Raw genomic sequence first — 18,732 nt, 5'->3', positions numbered from 1 at the left:
GCTTGTGAAAAGAAAAAAAGAAAAGAAAAAAGTTTCAGGAAGTCATTTTGTTCCACGGTTCAGAGGGCCCTTCAGTGAAATTCAACAGAAGCATCCTTGTGAACTATACCTCTCTCCCAAAGGCAATCAAACCCAGAGTGTGGCAAAAATCAGGTTAGTCTCATTGTGACGGAATCAGAAGACAAGGACAAAATCAGTCAGTGTTAGGCCATGTGTGAGGGAATAACCGAGGAATAATGAACACAAAGACATCCAAATTTTCTCCAGAGGCGCTGGTTCACATCTGTCTGAACGCGAGACAAAAGCCAAAGAGGAGAATGCGGGGAGATGATGAGAAAGAATTGGAAGTAATTTATTCTTACCTGAACACAATGGAGATGAAGAAGCATCACAGACAGGATCCACAGACGGAGCAGGGCGGCGACACGGAGAGAAAGAGAGAGCAAAAAGAATAGCATTAGTGTTTCCGTACAAATGCACTAAATCGTCCTTGAAGTCACTTTATCAACATCCTACTATATCATTAGGACGATTAACCAATCATTACCATAGCATTAACAATTAACACTGCGTTTTGACTTGTGTTGGTGTTGGCTGCAAAGTATAAACAGCTAATGGTGCTTGGGATTGTTAATTGATTTGAGTTAATTGCAGCAATTACTCTGAAGTGAGGTGTGTCAATAGTCCAAGAACTGCATTTTCAGTGTATCTTACTGTGTATGTGTGTGTGTTTTGTGTGTTTAAAGTTCAGCAGCAGTACAGTGTGTAATACAACTATTTAAAAAACCCACTAACACTGTACAACACATGTTCAGGTCCCATCTCAGGCGCTGGGACAGCTGACAAGCAAAATACACTATATACATATTTCATAAGTGGCTGGAACGGTTTAGAAACAGGCCAGACACTGCGAGTTCCATGTACTATTCAATCTTTAATGAGGTACTGCTGTTCTTACGTTTACAAAAAATACACGCCACTGAATCTACTCACTGAATCCAACACACACTCATCTCAAGCTATTGTGATCTATTCACCGATATGTTTTGAAGGAAAATAAATTCAGGGGCTGGGCTTTCCACATTCTCATGCACGCTGTGGAGGTAAATGGCTTGAGGTATTTGCACCATTACAACTAACCATTTCATGCTGTCAATGTGGGTAGGCTCCTTTTCAAGAAAAACCTTCCATTTAATTGCCTCACTCGTCTTGTGCCACTCTTTATAGCAGTTATCCACAGTGAGACTGATCACCGGGAGAAATATGACCTCCTGTTTGCAATAACATACCAGGTTATTACTCTCTCTCCACTGAGATGCTGTCTGCTGCCTGCTGGCTGGAGCATGGAGGTCTACACTGAATTACAGTTGGACCTGGAACAGCCCCTAGTGGTGTGCAGTAGCGGTTTTCCAACTATTTCTCTGGGGAAACAAATTATCACATTTTTTTTTCCTATAACCAAAACTGCTTTTCCGGGCTTCTGCTGAGGCAAATCTAACAGAATCTAGACCAAAAATTACCAATTTGCTACAGTCTTAATCTTATTCAGCCTAGTTTACATTGCAATGACTATGGCAGAGCACTACAGCCCACAGGTTGAAATAAAATTAAATGTTTCTGAATTCGGTCATCCATTTTAATCTTCCAGCAACCCAACCTTGGGTCTCGACCACAGAACTTGAATGGATAGAACGGTCCTTCCACTGTTCGCCATGCTAATTTGGCTAGTGCAGTATAAAATGCAGATTATGGAATTTTAAGGGTTAGTTGCTATGGTGACAACACAAGTCTGGGCATGAGGGCCGTGTCACACTAGCTTGAGAACTGTGCAGGTATGTTTAGCAAACTCAAAACTCACCTGAAAGCTAACGTTAGCGACGAGGCTAACGTAACATTATCCAAGACTGTAGACTACTTCTCTCTCTATCTCTTCTAGTAAATATTAGCATGTTAGCAGTCCATGGCAGCAAGGAGACAGAGAACCTGCTTTGGTTCTTGCTGTAAAACCTCTCACCTCAGCGACTTGCCATTAAGTCGGTTTAGATGGAAGCTAGTCCAGCGGTTCACAGATAAATGGCCGCCACTCCGACCGTCCACGAGCATTGATTTGAATGGGAGTTCAAGTTTGAATTCAAGTTCTATGGTCTCGACCCAATTTGGGTCAGAGACGTAAACCAGTGGTGTACAGCACTGCTATGGCACTCCGGTTAGTGGGGGACATGACTGACTGACACACACACACACACACACACACAGCTAACACTCCCTCCTTCGCTCTTGTTTCATCAGACCTCCTACACATTCTCTTTGAAACCCTCTTTGAAACCCAGTCTGTCCCGCTCAGGCACTAATGATCTGCTGCGTTTTATTTTTTTGCTGACAGGAGTGGAGTAAGGCAGAATAAATGTATCACCACTCTCATTCTGTCATACTACTTAGACTCCTATAAATTTCAGTCGGTACAGGAGCCCCCGAGGCCCAAACCGGCTGATAATAAATTCTCTGGCATTAACATAAAGATCAAGCCGTAAGGTCAACTGTTCAGGCTTGTCTCTCCAGCAGGGCTCTCAAACCTGTCAGACTGAAGCCCTGGTTTATGGCCTAAACCCCCCCACCCTCCAAAACGAATGTGACACACTCACTTGTGCGTACACACACACACGTACACACACACACATACACACACTTGATGCGACTGTCTGACATTATAATAATATTCCTATTTAAATGCATGGACTGCTATTTTGCTAAAGGCCCTTGTGTGAAGTGGGGCTTCATTGTGGACAGATGTGTAGAGATTGTTTTTTTTTTTTTCTGCATCAATTCCTCACAGGTCATTGCGGTGATGGTCTGGGAGGCTTTTCAGAGGTAATTCAACGCACATCTATGTAGAGTCATTTTCTACGTAGCTACACTACCAAAGCTGGTGGAGGAATGGGAACAGCAACCATTAAACTAATGTTATTACGTTACAGACATTGCAGTTTATCATTTACAAAAATACATACATACCACCATTATGTGAAAACCTCATAACTCCAATTTTGTTGATTTTCATATTCTATTTTCAGATGAAGGATTACAGCTGAAAATGGGTTGAGAAAATTATACAACCCTTGGACTGACGAAACCCTTTGAAAACCATCTGGATAAACTGAAAACTGCATGGTGGCCAAGCTAAAAACAAGGCTGTTTTTCTCAGTTCCTGAAAAGTTGACATTTTGGAAATACAAGGTTTTCACCGGACAGCAATGTCCCTTTATGTGGGGAAAATGGTCTCTTTTTACAGTTGTGGTGGCGCATGGTCTACCATAGCAAATGTTTATTTACCTTGTGGGATTATTTCCCTCTTTAAACAAAGCTCATGCTCAGCATTAATGTTTTTTGGCTGAAATTCTACAGTATAGTTTGCAACATGAGAGAGAGAGGGAGAGAGAGAGAGAGAGAGAGAGAGAGGTAACAGAGAGAGGGAGCAAGCTACTGGTGTCTGTCCAAAGCCGAAATTCAGCTTCGGGCTCCGCCTCGCCAACTGTGTTTCAAGTTCAAACCTTCTATCTGAGGACATTACTTCAATAGCTTCCGCAGCTGGAGCTGGCTTGAAAAGTGACTGCTCTTTCAGCCAAGAGAAAAAGAAAACTGTGAAAGTAAAAAAACAAAAAAAACAAAGGGGCAGACACTTGACAGCAGATTTTCATACAGACGTGTAACTGACATGTTTTCACTGAGAAATCTTCTTACCGAGCTGCACAGGCTGAACTGTTCTATTATTAAATATGGAGAAGCAACTGCCATACAGTATGTAGGGCAAGATAAAACACTGTATACATAACAAGACATATATAATGCTCTGGAATGTGGAAAAGTGATGAGTCGGTATCAGCCTTAGGATGTGGGTCATTTAAAGCCTGTTATTTCTGCATCATTGCATCGCCTATTGTATATATCCTTGACACATACAGTACATTTTGACGACACACAGAAGAGCAGGGGGATTTCACGAGCAGCTGCAGCCTCCAGACACCACAGGGACACTTCACAGAGGTCATAGGTCATGGACTTACATCAACAGCTGTATTTGTCATCGCAATGTTTGAAATAATGGAACCATACAAACGAGCGCTTGTTTGATTCGTTGTGTTTGGGTGGTCCCACACTGGAACACCGTGGCGAAAACTGTTAGTGTTAGAAGCACTGCAGTTTGCGATCAACAATAGCAAGTGTCCCCTTCTCCCCAGGTTTCCATGGAGCCGCTCTGTTTTCTCTCCACAGGCCGCCGTGGCACCGTCCTATTTTCTCCCAAAGACAGGAAACAGGAAATGGAAGCGCCAAGGAGGGTTCATTCGACAGGAAGCATTATCTTCGTATCTTTGGCCACACTCTGTCACTCCTGGCTGTGTGAGGCTGTTTCATCGCCGGGTTAATGCGTGGTTTAGGGGAGGAGAACAGCTAAAAAAGGGTTAGTCCATCACACCAGTTACTGACAGGCATAAGCCATTCCCAGAAGAGCGGGGGACTTGTTTACTTGTTTCATGTGGAGGTGGGAGAATGAGAAATACTTTCCTTGTAATGCTAAAGGATTTATTTTACAAGACCAGGCTTAATGGGATAAAACGAAAAAAAAAAAACATGCATGCTGGGAATCTATATTTCCACAGCTAAATGCCAAAACATTCCCTACTGTCACAATACTGCGCAGCACCGGGAAACATGTCTGATTCCCTGACGGGGTGGAGCACTCTGCCAGGACGATACCGCTGGGCATCTCTCACCTCTGCCCTCTGTGTATGACAGTCGATGGCGAAACATATGGCGGCGCCGGCAGAAGCGGTATCTGTGTAAAGGGGGGGGGGCGAGGGCGGGGAGGGGGACGGCAGCAGCGACCGCGGCCCCGCCCCGGGGTCACGCTGGCTGCAGGCTGGCACCTGTGGGCCCATGCAGTGGGGGCTAAGCTGGCGAGGGAAGGGCAGTGCAGTTCCTGGCAGAGGGAGGGGAACACTGTCAGAGTGACCTTCACACCTCGACACCCTGGGACAACTGCTTCTCCTCACCAGACAAATAGCGGGGGGAAAAAAAAAATGCAAATAACAACTGAACCTGGGCTTGCTTGAAAACAACTCTGTGATTTGGTTTGATTTAAATCTGCACTAGGAAACTTCGCTTCAGAGCAAATCAACACAAAATCACACGAGGCGGAAAACTTTTGTTGCACTGCTCTTGAAACTTTCAAGCATGTTGCACTTCTGGCCACGCTCCAATCAGTGAAGTCAAAGCAGGTGTTTTGTATCAGCTGTCAAGGGCAAAACACCTGCTTTGACATCACTGACTGGGGTGTGGCCAGACGTGCAACATGCTTGAAAGTGTTGATTTGCTCTTTAATTTGAGGAGCAAATTGGACAAAACAGAGTCTCAGTTAAAGGAGATAGGACACTCTCCTCTACTGCAGCCCCACCTCATGATTTAGGCTGCAAAGACGGCTGTATTTTTACATAAAACATCTCGCCTAATGCAGCTTTAACGACTACACTGCGTAACTGTCACACTAGTGTAAAATAGACAGAGGTTTATACATCTGACTTTTACGACACGCTGACTGACTCTGACAATTAACCTCAGAGGTCAGAGGGAACACCTGAGGCAAAGCCGGAGCGTACCTCTCCAGCAACACAGGATACATGTGTGTACACACACACTTCCTCTTCTCTACTCTGTGGAAACATCCATCCATCCATCATCATCTCGCTCTCACTCCATGCTGACAAGTGATGGATGGATGTGTGTGCAGGTTTGCAGGGGTAACGATGTGTGTGTGTGTATGAATGTAAGTGAAGCGTGTGTATATGCGTGTATGTGTGTGTGCTATTGACTGTCTATGAAAGGGAATGTTGTCTGGGTGCTGGTTTATCCTATTACGGCTTTAACATGGCCTCCCTCTTGTGTCCTTCAAGGTCTTTACTTCGTCTCCCAGCTCAATTGTTTTGAAATGCCAACCGCGTGCACAAACAATTACATTTATCTCAAGGTTACATCTCTGCTGTCATAATAACCACAACACACTTCCAAAAATGAGCATCTCTTTCTAAAAGAACTGCACAGTCAGTAATGTATTTTATGACTGTGCCGCCACTGACTGCATCCTGATAAAGACAGAATGCCTCTCTCATCACCTCCTTGTTTCAACAGCAATGGCTGAATAATTAGTTGTTTTTTTCACCGAGCAGCATTCCCGGCACTGGGCTTTGTGATGAAGAAGAGCGGTTTGAGATGAGGTACAGGAAGACAAGGCCCATCATGTTCAGTCTGTAACAGTGACACATCAAAGAGGCGCGGGCCCAAAAAACTCAGACGCTGTCAGGCGGTATCTGCGTTGAGCTGCAGCCCCAGCCAGGCTACATTAGGCTGACGCACACTGGCTTCATGCACATAAAAGAGTGCCCACGCACAAATACACGCCCACACACAAACACCCACAGACATTCTTTTAATGCTGGCATACCCATCCTATGGCAGGATCACCTTCAGTCAACACAGCTTTGAACTGCGAGTTTTCATCTGACTCAGTGTGGAAATATGATTCTCAATAGGGCATTCTTCCAGTTTGCATGCATGCTGTGTGTGCAATACTTTCGAAATCAAAACTATATTAAAAACTGAAAAGAGTCTGTGGCCCAATGATGGTCAACAAAAACTGACTGGATGATAATCACACGCTATCGCTCCTGCAGATCAAATAAATACTGTGGGTGCTAGTTTACTTTGTTCACTAGCCAAGTGTCTTGCCACACTGAAACAACATCTCTTTGGCTGTCATGCCAGCCCACGCTAATAGACTAGAAGTAACTCTAGGGCCCATCTAGGTGTAAATCTGTCTTTAGCTTCTTCTGTGTACCATAATTTTAAAATATTTCAACATTCTGGTGTACAAGACACAAAGAAACCGAAACTGGGCGTCTAACTTGGGGATAAGCTAAGGATAACATGTTTGACAAGTCATAGACCAGCAGACTGTCTATCACTTTTCCAAACAGGCAGGACTGTCAGACGAGTGATAGACAGCCTGGCAGCACTAAGCGCCCGTAGCCCTTTCTGAATCACAACTCATTGGAAACAGTTCAGTCATAAATGTAACACCATGATCAATGACTTGGCTTGCGGGAGCGCTTGTTACCCGCCGCGCTCGCGTGAGAAATAACATTTCATCACGACGCCTTATCAAAGTGTAGAATAATCACGCCGGATCACGCCCTGAGGTAATAACACCCTCAAACAAGGAGGTGATATTAAGAATACAAACTCTAATTAAACCGCCTGACACATTCATCAAGCTGTCAGGGCGTAATGGATGAACTCCGCGCGGCGCGGCGGTCAAAGGCGAGGGGGGGGGGGGGGTTTCGGCAAAGGCGCGAAGGAGTTTTTCTAAAAGCGACTGCTGGAACAAGCTCGGAGACCTGTCATCTATTCTGAGGACGGACTGAGCCAGAACAGCCCCGGGACCCTTTCAGGTCAACTTTACTGTGGAAAGCACAGACAAGAAGCAACAACAGGAGAGTTACAGCAGCTAGAGGAGGAGTCAGTCAGGAGGTGTTTTATGGTGAGACCGCAGGAGAGCAGACAACACGAATTCTCTACTCTCTCTATCACTGTGACATGTACAAGGAACGTAAATGGCTTTCCCCACAGTCCAGAAGACACTTTCATTGGCTCTATATTTATATTTAAATGTGATATTTTAATTATCAGTGTTATTTAAAACAGTTACTAGAAACCTATAATTCTGCATACTCATTAAGACATTTGGATCAACTTTTCTTTGCTGTTCCCTTAGTTTCTAATGAAACGGAATGTGCCATCTGAGTGGAATAATTTACCTTCTCATTTACAATCTATTACCTCTTTTGGTCTGTTTAAAACTGCTTTACTTTCGCATCTGAAACTTACTTGCTCATGCTTTTAATGTTTTGTATCTTATACCATGGTCCTGTACTTGTTCAATGTTGTTTTCATTTTGTTTCATGATGTCTTTCTGTTCTTTTTTTTTTTCTTTTTATAGCTTATTAGCTTATTTATTGTTCATGCTTCACTTATGTTCACTTTTTTGGATGATGAACCAACTGAATTGTTGACTGGACAGTGATGTGCACCTCTTGTAGGACCCCCTCGAAAACGAGATGCCACATCTCAAGGAGCTTATCCTACTAAATACAAATTTCAGTACATCCCTCTCAGCTTTCCCACTGTCTCTATAAAGGAATGGAAGTGGGTGTAAAGAAAAAAATACATTTCAGAGAAGCTAGTTACATTGCAGAGAACTGAGTTGGGCTTTTCCTTGTTCCATATCAGGTAGCTTCCTTCCTTCCATTCCCCATGTTTTGCCCTTCTTCTCTGGAAAAAGTTGTGACAGTCAGCTCACTTGTTAGAGCATAAACCCGGTTCTGATCATGGAAGTTGACGAAATCAACACATGCATAGCCATGACAGTGTGTGTGTGTGTGTGTCTCAGTAGGTTCAATATTCTTTTGTTGTAACATCATGCGGTTGTGAAGATTACAGTGCAGAGGCACACAATAGGACCGCACTGAAGGGCATCATTAAAACTCTAGTTAGCCGAGTCTGAAATGAGACGTCCACTTACTTACATAAATCGATACGATCCCATTCCATTAGGAGGGCAATTACACACAGATGTTTGATTTATGTGACACCGCTCATGTTTGCGTGTGAGCACATAAGCTACATGTGGACATACACACCGCAACTGCACTCAGAGAAAATCAATATTTTGGAACAGTTCAGACAGACTCAGTTGAGTAATTAATTGGTGCGTGTGTGTCTGTATGTGGCTGCTTGTGCAAGCGTATTTGTCTTCAAGGGCGAGCAGAGCGATGTCTGTGGTTGCTGATTCACCTGACCACTGGAGGTCTGCAGGTCTGTCTGTGTGTGTGTCAGGTGTGTGTGTGTGTGTGTGTGTCTGACACTTGACTCACAGTCAGACAGTAGACTCAGAGCACAACACTCCCAGGCTTTGCTCCATAACAACTCAAAGCCAAAGTCAGGATAATGGGAAATATCCTGACTGTAATACAATGTGAGAATTACAATGCATTATTCACAGTGCGAGCAACACAATCAAGAAGTCACTGGAAGTCTGATCATTTCCTATAGAGCTGAGTGATCAGGGAAATTTGGCTGAAAAGAGAAAAGTCGGTCATCGGCCGTCAACAGCCAATCCGATTTATGTGCTTCTTTGTTTGTTTGATGTGATTCTGTTTCATGAACAATAGCTCCACCTGGCAAGCGCAAAATGGGTGAGAAGTTGATTCTAGCCATTCAAATAAACGTCTGAAAAACAACGCTTGGAGAATGGTTGCATCCGTTGTTGGGGTCGATGGTAAACTCTTAAGTCATTTTATAGATTTTTTTTATTTTCGATTAATGCTACCTAATTAGCTGGCTAGCGATGTTAACTCATTAAAATGATGTAATGTTATGAAAGGCAATATGGAAGCAGCAAAAGGTACAGCTGAAAAATGTAGTTGTATTTTAGCTTCTACACAGATGCAATCGGAGTGTCTCGCACTCAGTCAGGAAAGAGCGACCCATCAACCAAGTTGCTTGCAGTGTGAACACGAGTTTAGAGAGCTTGTGACTGTGCGACAATGACAAGTCACTAAAATATTCTTACAACACTTCAGTTTGAGTGTGAGAGAGAGAGAGAGAGAGAGAGAGAGAGAGAGAGAGAGAGAGAGAGAGAGAGAGAGAGAGAGCAAACAGTCATACCACTAAAGCTTGGATATCATTATTACAGAGGGCAACCAGTGCCTGGAGCCTAAGAACCTTTTCCTTTCTGTGAAAGGCTACTGCTTGTTGACATACAAGGCCGTGGTTATTAGAATGGGCTGCTGTGAAACCCAGCATGGCAGGAGTGCATTCTGGGACAGTGTAAGTCAGCTGAATGAGGAGGAGGAGGAGATGAAAACCAAACAACACTACTTTTGGGTGGTTATGTTCTGCCATTTCTCTGTCTCTCTCTCTCTCTCTATGCTATCTATCTAAGCATTTAAGCATTTTACTGCCATGACCAGATCACAGTGTAAATTTAGAATATGAAAGTACTGCACCAAACACATCCACCAACTGACAATAGCTTTTTCCCCATACTATACCAGCACTCGCTTTACAGATTATCCTACTATCTTACTGACCCACTTATAATGTCAAGTCTTGGAGTAAATCTGGTACGATAAAGACTGTTGCCTCACCACAAACTCCACATTTTAGCACAACTCTCACCGACTAATCCTGACAACTTTTGAATTGTGTCCAACTTTTGGACACAATTCCCAAACTTCCAATCTAAAGCACTCCTGATGAATATTTTATTGCCGTTCCTTTAAAGGAACATTTTCCTCTCAGTTCAAAGCTCTGATCTCGAGGGCAGATGGTGATGACTCAAGAGTTCCCTCCAAAGAGGATAGGCTACATGTTAAAGATACCAAAACAGCCAACAAAGAGAATGCCTAATTACAAAGAATGACAAATTACACCCTTATTTAATCGGAGATGCATTTTTTAGGAAAGTGATTTTCTTTCAAAAGAATACCAATATTGTTAGTGATCCTACTTAACTTCTTTATTGTTTATACCACAGCATTCATAAAACATTCTGTTGGTTCCCATCAAAACCCTGTAATTAACTATTAACTGACAAAACTACAGTTAAATCATAGTAGCTCATAGCAATGCCCTCATATTAAGCAAAATAAACTACAGGAATTCAACCTTTAATTACTTGCTCACCTTCCCTAACTGTGATTTAACAGTTATAACAAAAGATATGATTACACGCTATGGTTTATTAGTGATTTAAGATCTAAGGTCTATAAAAAAATCCATATAAGGATGTTCAACCTACCTAATATGACAAAACAACATGATTTATGAGGAACAGCAAGACATGCGGTATCACATACATGAAGAGTTTAATCATATCAAAGGCAATAATACTGCTGGGACAAGGATACTCTTTTTTTTTTTTTTTCTTGGGCTCTTTGATCCAAAACTGGATCGAGACCAAGGCGGCGCATTCCAGAGGTATTTTAAGGATTAATCATGCATTCCGCTCCGCATCCAGCCTTCCATTCCCAGGAGTGCCGCTCACTTCATTAGATTCCTGAAGGGGTTTTCTGTGGAAAATTATTTTGGCTGTGTAGTAATTACAATGATAAGCATAACCATAGAGATACAAATGGCTCATATAATAGTGCAATACTGATAGGTGTCTGTAAAAATGGATTGCTTTGCTATATGGCATAGCCTCGAGACAATCAAATACGAACAATGAAACCAAACAGCAGTGAAAATAAGTGTGACACTGGCATTCTTCTTCAACCATGCGTACTGTGCTTCAATCCACTTGAGCACGAACAACATCCAACGTGATGCAACAACCTAGATTTCAACTGATCCGTGCACTGAGAACAGAATGCCTGATTCCACTCACTTGGTAGCGATGCCTAGGTAATGTAAACACAACTCAAGACCTGTCAGCCAAAGCAAACAGAGCTAATGCAGTATTCACTGCAGTGTCAGCCTTACATTGCTGGAGAAAATTTGGGGGGCGTGGATGAAACAAGGCTTCTGAGAAAATTATATCTCCCAGCCAGGTGAACTGACATGAACTTGAGATGTGACAGTAATTTAAAGCTGGAATCTGGGACTTTTTTCCAGAACTAAACAGTGTCTGGACCGTGGAGTTACACATACCAATTGAGTGTTACCATGGTTGGACCAATCGCCACTGACTGCATGCTGATAGTCTGCTAACTATTCAACTAACATTAGCCAACACAGGTTACCTGCGCCGGGTAGCCAAGTGCTGCTAGCTAGTTAGCATACTATAGACTACCCAAAGAGCTTACATTGACAATAATGTTTGGCCAACCTAACTGATATGCTAGCCGCATACACTGTAGGCTGTAGTTACTGTCAAGTCACAATTTTTGCACCATCATAGGCAATGTTATTGTCTAATTTCATTACAAAAACTACATTGAAAGTCAAATTACCTGGTCCTGGGAAGCCATTTTTACTAGGGTGGGAACTGTTTACTGGTGAGCTGATGGCACACGAGCCACACTGCTATACCTTCTTTGATAATATAATTGTGGTTGTTTGGTTGTAGTCCAAACATCATTTCAAATACTTTTTGCCACCAAAGGGGGAGACAAAGTGGGAAAATGGGGGAGATTCTGAATTTCAGCTTAAACAGAAGTCTGTTAACCTAACAGAGGCGTCGGACGGACTCGACAGTGTGTCAATGCTGTTTGTGGGTGAGATGATGGTGGAAGAAAAGGTGGATGAGACGCTGTCCTCTCTCCGGTCGGGTGACCTCCACTGGGAAGCTCAGGAGGCTTAGAGGGCTGCGAGAGTGCCGTCCCGACTGGAACCCCTGCTCACCCCGAGTCCCACAGTGCTCCACAGGCTGATGGTGCTCAGCCATCCAAGGCTAGCCATAGAGATAATGGATGGCAATGGATGACAGCTCTCTATGGAGGGTCTTTAGCAGGGAGAGGCGATAGGTTGAGGCTGGATAGAGAGCAGGAGATATGATCTGCAGCTTCTTTTGTTGGCGCACTGAGGTTTTGGGAGACTGAGTCGATTTAATTTCTTGGCTGATTCAAATATTTGGCAGACTTTTGACTCACTAAACTGGGTGAATGTGCATATTTTCAGTGTCTGTCTCTCTCTCTCTCATACATACACTCACACTACCACAGATGCTCTAATCAACACCTTATGCTGAGAGTATTGATTTGACTTGTCAAAACAGAGAACTGGAGGATAGGCCATATATCAGCAATAGCCCATCTCTCTCGCCTGAAGAGAGAGTTATATATCCCTATCAGTCACTTTCAATTACGATGCCAGTATACAGCTACAGGGTAACCCATACTTTGCTCCACAGTGGGAAATAACATCTAAAGCAAATTGTAGGGACTTTTTTACCAGTTTAATATCTTCCCTGAGCTGCCAACAGGCTATAAAATGTCTGCCGCTTCAACCGAGCAGAGCTACCAAGTATATGTCAGGGGGAGAAGACCTTTCATATCAAATTAATGAGAGAAACTATTACCCTATAATTTTTCCCCCCACCACTCCACCTCCCCACTCCCACCTTGTTGTTTTTTTCTCTTTTTTCAAATCAAGCTCCTACAAGTACACTTAATACGGTGTTTAGGTTCTGCTCCTGTTCTGACGTAGCTAATGATGCCTGGGCAAGCTTTCAGGGTGAGGGAGGAAGCCTTTGTGCCAAGAGTGAAGCTACATGCTGAGGACGACTGTGTTTTTTGTCTCACAATTGCGGTTGGTTGCTGGTTTATTTGTGTACCACAGATTACTGAAAATGAATCCCTGTCTTTAGCAGCGATGCTCCCACAAAGAATGGAAAAGATAAGCACTAACTCATGCTCTGCGGTGAAGTGACTCTGTGGTTTAAGGCTAAATTTATTAGTGAAATACGGATCTGAATGCTTCCGCAGATGTGAACCTGCATGTGTTGTAAAACTTTATGAAGATTATGCTTCAGCGCTCCGATTAAGGCGGTTTTTAAGCATCTGTATTTCTACAAAAATAGACAAATTTGATCAACAGCGCTGCTCCCAGTTTAGATTTGGCTCAGTAATCTGCTTAGTGAGTGGCAAGAGGACACTGGAGTTGCTTTAGCCATTTCTCCTCGCAGTCCCAATATGTAACACATAATACAGTGCCTAAACTAGTTTTGTGGGACTAGCCCAGCACAGGTGGCCATCTATCAATAGACATGCATTCCAGGTGACAGTGCCATCTGCCTCTCCCTCCTCCTTGCCAGAGCTTCCCTTACATATGCAGATGAAGTGGATGGGACAATTGACAGAGAAAGGAAATAGGAAACATCACATTACAGCTTATTTTTTAATACTGCATTTTCTGTGATGTATTCTGATGTATTTTCTGGGGCTTAAATGGTCAGGAATACTGTTTTTTACATACATACAGCACATGCTTTATGATATGCACACTAAATGCATTATAAACATGACACCGCAGGCATTTTGTTAAATGCCTCGCTTCATCTGGATGTATGGTGTGCCAGAGAGGTCAACCTCCACTCTGCAGGATTCACTCAAGCATCCTCGCCCACCAATCTCCGTCCCCCTCCTCCCTGGGGGCCAACACCGCCACCGCAGTGTCCCTCTCTCTGACGAAGTGGCAGTGGCAGACAAAAAATAAATAAATGAACAAATAAATAAATAACTCTTTTCATTTTTATGATGTTCCCTCGCTTCGCCCTCCAGCCGTTTTCAACAGACATCTGTGCTCCTGTAACAGTGCGCCGGCGGCGGTTAAGTAGTCGAGATACAAGGACAAGGTCGACCTGGGTGAAAGGAGCTTTGTCAAGGCTGGAGAGAAGTGAAGTGATATCTAAAAAGGGGGCTGGTTTTATGGCTGCTTGGTAAAGAGCCAGGCTTTGTCAGAGGCTGTCTTGCAGTCTGAAATACAGGCACGGAAAAAAAACAAAAAACATTTTCAATTAAACAACAATAAAGAGTAAAGGTTCCGTTTTACGTGCGTACGTCGTATGAGTTTGAATTCATTAATAAGACTTGTTTCAGGAGATGGTGGTATCAAATGTGTGCTGAAACAAAGCATAATCGCAATTACCAAGAACTCATGAATAATAAGCAGGTCCGGAGCACAGAGGATCTGTACACGCCACGGATGACTGCTAAACTCATTAAAATCATAATGCATGTATTCATATTCTCATGGGACTGAAAAACCAAGTCTGAATCTGAAGTCTGAACTTGGGGGAGAATTCTGAAGGAGTTGCAACGGCAGAGGGAATGTTCAATTGTATCCCCTAAAAATTTAAATAACACTTGACTGAATTGAATAGGGAAACGTCCCCATAAGCCGAAGTGTTCGGAGAGTTGTGGGATTATAAGGTACCGCTACAAATGATTCAGAAAGGAAATTTTCCAGACAAAGCTAAGATTAAAGTTTTGTCCTAGATTTTTGCGGCCCCTTCGGCATCGAGGCTTACGTCTCCTGCTGTGCTTCCATAAGGTTTCATCATGTTCAATTAGTACAATCCACTGGCTGGGAATGCAGGGCAGGCAGAGAGAATGACAAAGAGCAAAAGAGAAGGAGAGACAGAGAGAGAGAGAGAGAGACGGAGAGAGAGAGAGAGCAAAGAAAAGAGCAAATGAAAGGTCCATCTTGCCAGACTACTTTTGTATCTGAGAGGCAGATTTTGTCCCCGTTGTCATCAGCGCTGAGGGGGGATGAGGGGATGAGGAGAGGAGGGGAGGAAGGGAGGAGAGAAGAAGAAGAAGAAGAAGAAGGGACTGGGAGGCCACTGCTGGGCGGTGACGTCAGCGTCCCGGTTTTACTGGCCTCCACTGATCCACACACAGACACAAGTCATGCAGAGTGGCAGTAATTGGTGCTCACACAAGCCATGTGAGGCCAATCAAGGAGCCCTTCAAGTGAGTGTTTGTGTGTGTGTGTGTGTGTGTGTGTGCCTGCATCCCTCCGAAGAATTAAACTCTCAGGAGAAGCCCTAGGAGGACTCTTCAGCTCAAAAACCTCTCCTGTGTAGGCTAGGCAGGACACACACACACACACACACACACACACACACACACACACACACACAGGGACTCAAAAATAGCTGAAAAGGACCAAGACATTGGCTGCCCAGTGATATCTTGTGATATCTTAAATTGGATACCTAAATATAGCCATTGCAGGTTACCATGTGGTTATTCGTTAACTATATAAATCCTCAGATTTATAATAAAATACTGTGCTGGCAGTCGCTCGCATGCAATCCATGGAAATCATCTGTAAACATCCAGCGGCAAATCAAGCATGTGAAATGGAAATCTCAGTGTGTGTACTCAGCAGTGGTCTAGTGAAGCATGGGGATGTTGAACTAAATCCAGCCGACTCCCTCTCATCCCTCTGATACGGTACACAATGATGCTAGACACAGTACAGCTGGAACAAATAAACACACACACACATACTGGACAAAGCTAAGACATACCTCCCACCCCAATTAACTCCCTCCTCAAAATCAACAGCCAGGGAAACATGAGCAATTACCATAACACAGACAAACCCTCGCATCGATTTCTACAACAACTTTATATTTCAGTTAACACCGCAACAATCAATTGTTGCTGTCTACTTTCAGCGAGTATTAATTGTGCAGGGGGCTGAAAATCACCAGATGTGTGAACATGGGGCGCACATGGATGGCTGCAGTGTGACTTATTGACCAGTTCATCCGTTTCCAAGTGCTGCCATTTCAGATTTCAGTGTAATTACAGCCTCGCTGGGCAATCTGTGCCATCGACCGGCTCCTTCCAAACAAACAACTCCCTCCAGGCTGGGATTGGTGCTGTTGGCTGCTGCGAGGAGAATGGCTAGGGCATGAAACAGGCTCAAACTGTGAAAGGTTGTAGACAAAGGCTCCTGTATCCACACACACACACACACACACACACACACACACACACACACAAAGACACATGCACGCACCACCACTCAGCCAAGAGGGAAAACACACTCTAGCAAAGTCTGGGCACAGGACTCCGACAATTATTGTGTTGAGAGCAGATCTGCAGTATGAATTTGATTTGTGTTTTGTGATTATCAGCTCTTGGATACCAGGTTAAGAGATGGGGTGAAATTGATGCAAAAGTATGTCTCTTTCCAAGGCAAAATCACAAATGTCTCTGAGGAGAACTACACTAATGCTACATCTGAAAACAAACATGAAGAACAGCATCAAGCTTAATGGAAACCTTTCTTGCTAATGTTACAGTATGTTGAGTTGTGGCCAGATATATAATTTAATTACTATATTGTTTGCTTGTATTGTCTCTGTGCCATAATAAAATAGTTGAGCTATGACTCACGTGTTATCGGATTCCACTTCTCATATCCATGCTCACATCTGCATAAATATATCATATGGAGTAGGTTACTGTGTATATGGAGTAAATAAGAGCTTTTCCATGTTCATCATCAAATGTAGTGGCTATCCAGTGGAGTTTTTTCATGTATAATTCATGTTTGAAAACACACTTGCATGTATTTTCTGTTCCAAAATTCAGTTTTATGTCAACAGCAAACATCCGAACCTACAACAAAGATGTTTTCTACCAACAACGCAGCAGGAGCTCCGTGCTACTTGGATGTAGCGTTTGAAATTAAACGCAACACGCACACCAGACAGAATCATTTCGGCACAGTAATGATACCTCAAGGACAGTACAGTTAGATCTAATCTCCTTCCCTATTTCAGAGTGTTCTCATTATGGGGTTAGCCTGTGGAAAAGTGCGACCGCAGCTCAGCTCAGTATTCAGCGTGGGAGAAAGTGATGGGACCCTGACCGAGGATCCGTGCTGCTCAGTATTCCTCCAGTGAACCAGGGTCTTTCTGCTTGTCTAGGTGGCTTGGTAGGGTCTTACTCACCGCATTTCTCTCCCAACACACACACACACACCAATATACACACACGCAGACTCACACAGGTCCCTCTTTCTCTCTCAATTCAATTCAATTCTCCTGCCCTGTTCCTCTCATCTCTCCGTCTCCCTCTGTCAGTCTGTCTCTCCCTCCCCTCCCTCCCTCTCCATTTTCTCTCCCCTCCTTCCCTATCCCTTACTGTGGCCTCCACTGATCTTTGGCTCGATCAATATTTCTGGGAGCGTGGCTTTGCACAGCGGACAGGAGCAGAATACATCTACATGTAAAATGTCAGGAAGGTCAGCTCGGAGCTATAGAGATACGGGCTTTAATGGGAGCTGAGGGGGTCTGCGAGGGCTAACGGGGAGGACGCTGCTCATTTATTCCTGCTGTCACCCAGGCTAACGCGTGGATATGAATGTAAAGTCGCTGCACATATGTCGGCTACACCTTTTGTAAGAGGGTGTGTGTGGTATGCTGCTCAGATCCTTAATTCAGTTTTGGTGCTGTAGAAGTGTGGCCAGTGCAGGATTCAATAGGCTGAACTCAGACAAATATAGGAAGAATTACATTCCAAAATAAGATACTTACAATTTAAAAAAGTGACACCTAGCCTTCTAAAATGTTTGTACAAAATTTAAACAAATAATGGTACATTTCAATGGATAGTAGGTAACTTAAGTGCTTCGTTGGCAAAATGATCACACATTTGCAGTCTAGATCATCAATATTCTAGATATGTTGAATGATGTACTTCAACGTCATGTGATACTTTATTGATTCATTTACTGTAATTTAGCTTGCCGCCCCTCCACAGAGAGGTCAGAGGTCAGGGTCATCTGCAGAGCAGCGGCCCAGGAGCTGGTAGGGATTACATGTTTCGCTCAAGGACACTTCAGCAGGGCGGCTGCTTGCCGACACGGGGGCTTGAGCCCTGTCCTCCAGGTGAAGGACGCTCTCACAGCTGCACCCCCCGAAAACTGTCTTCTAAAATGAACACATATCTTTTTGGAGTACATCTGTTATTATTTTCCCAGTTTCAGTATTGCTCTATCTCTCTCTCTCTCTCTCTCTCACACACACACACACACACGCACGCACGCACACAAACACAACCCTCAAACTTTCTAGCTAGTTTCTGCCGAGTTTCCAGTCTGTTCCTTTCTCGGAGGGGATGAACATCTTACCTTGGCAGACTGAGCCTGACAGGGCAC

The 18,732-nt window shown here is 43.7% G+C and overlaps 1 protein-coding gene across 1 annotated transcript in view; it reads right to left on the bottom strand.

The window, feature by feature from the left end:
* Nucleotides 1-281: 281 nt before the first annotated feature.
* The window catches only part of LOC139650659 (sterile alpha motif domain-containing protein 5-like), a gene marked incomplete at its 3' end in the record, with an annotated part of 74,629 nt that continues 56,178 nt past the window's right edge, over nucleotides 282-18,732 (bottom strand). Inside the window, exon 2 of the mRNA XM_071527395.1 lies at nucleotides 282-362. Coding sequence (XP_071383496.1) covers nucleotides 282-362 — 81 coding nt within the window. The remainder of the gene's footprint in view (nucleotides 363-18,732) is intronic.

The sequence above is a fragment of the Centroberyx affinis genome, unplaced genomic scaffold (assembly GCF_046629955.1).
Source record: "Centroberyx affinis isolate AG114_WGS23_722 - 3 ecotype Tasmania unplaced genomic scaffold, CSIRO-AGI_Caff_v1 ptg001527l_1, whole genome shotgun sequence".
Classification (NCBI taxonomy): Eukaryota; Metazoa; Chordata; class Actinopteri; order Beryciformes; family Berycidae; genus Centroberyx; species Centroberyx affinis.
Note: the sequence above shows the minus strand (reverse complement) of the source record. Positions and strands in the feature narration are given on the sequence as shown.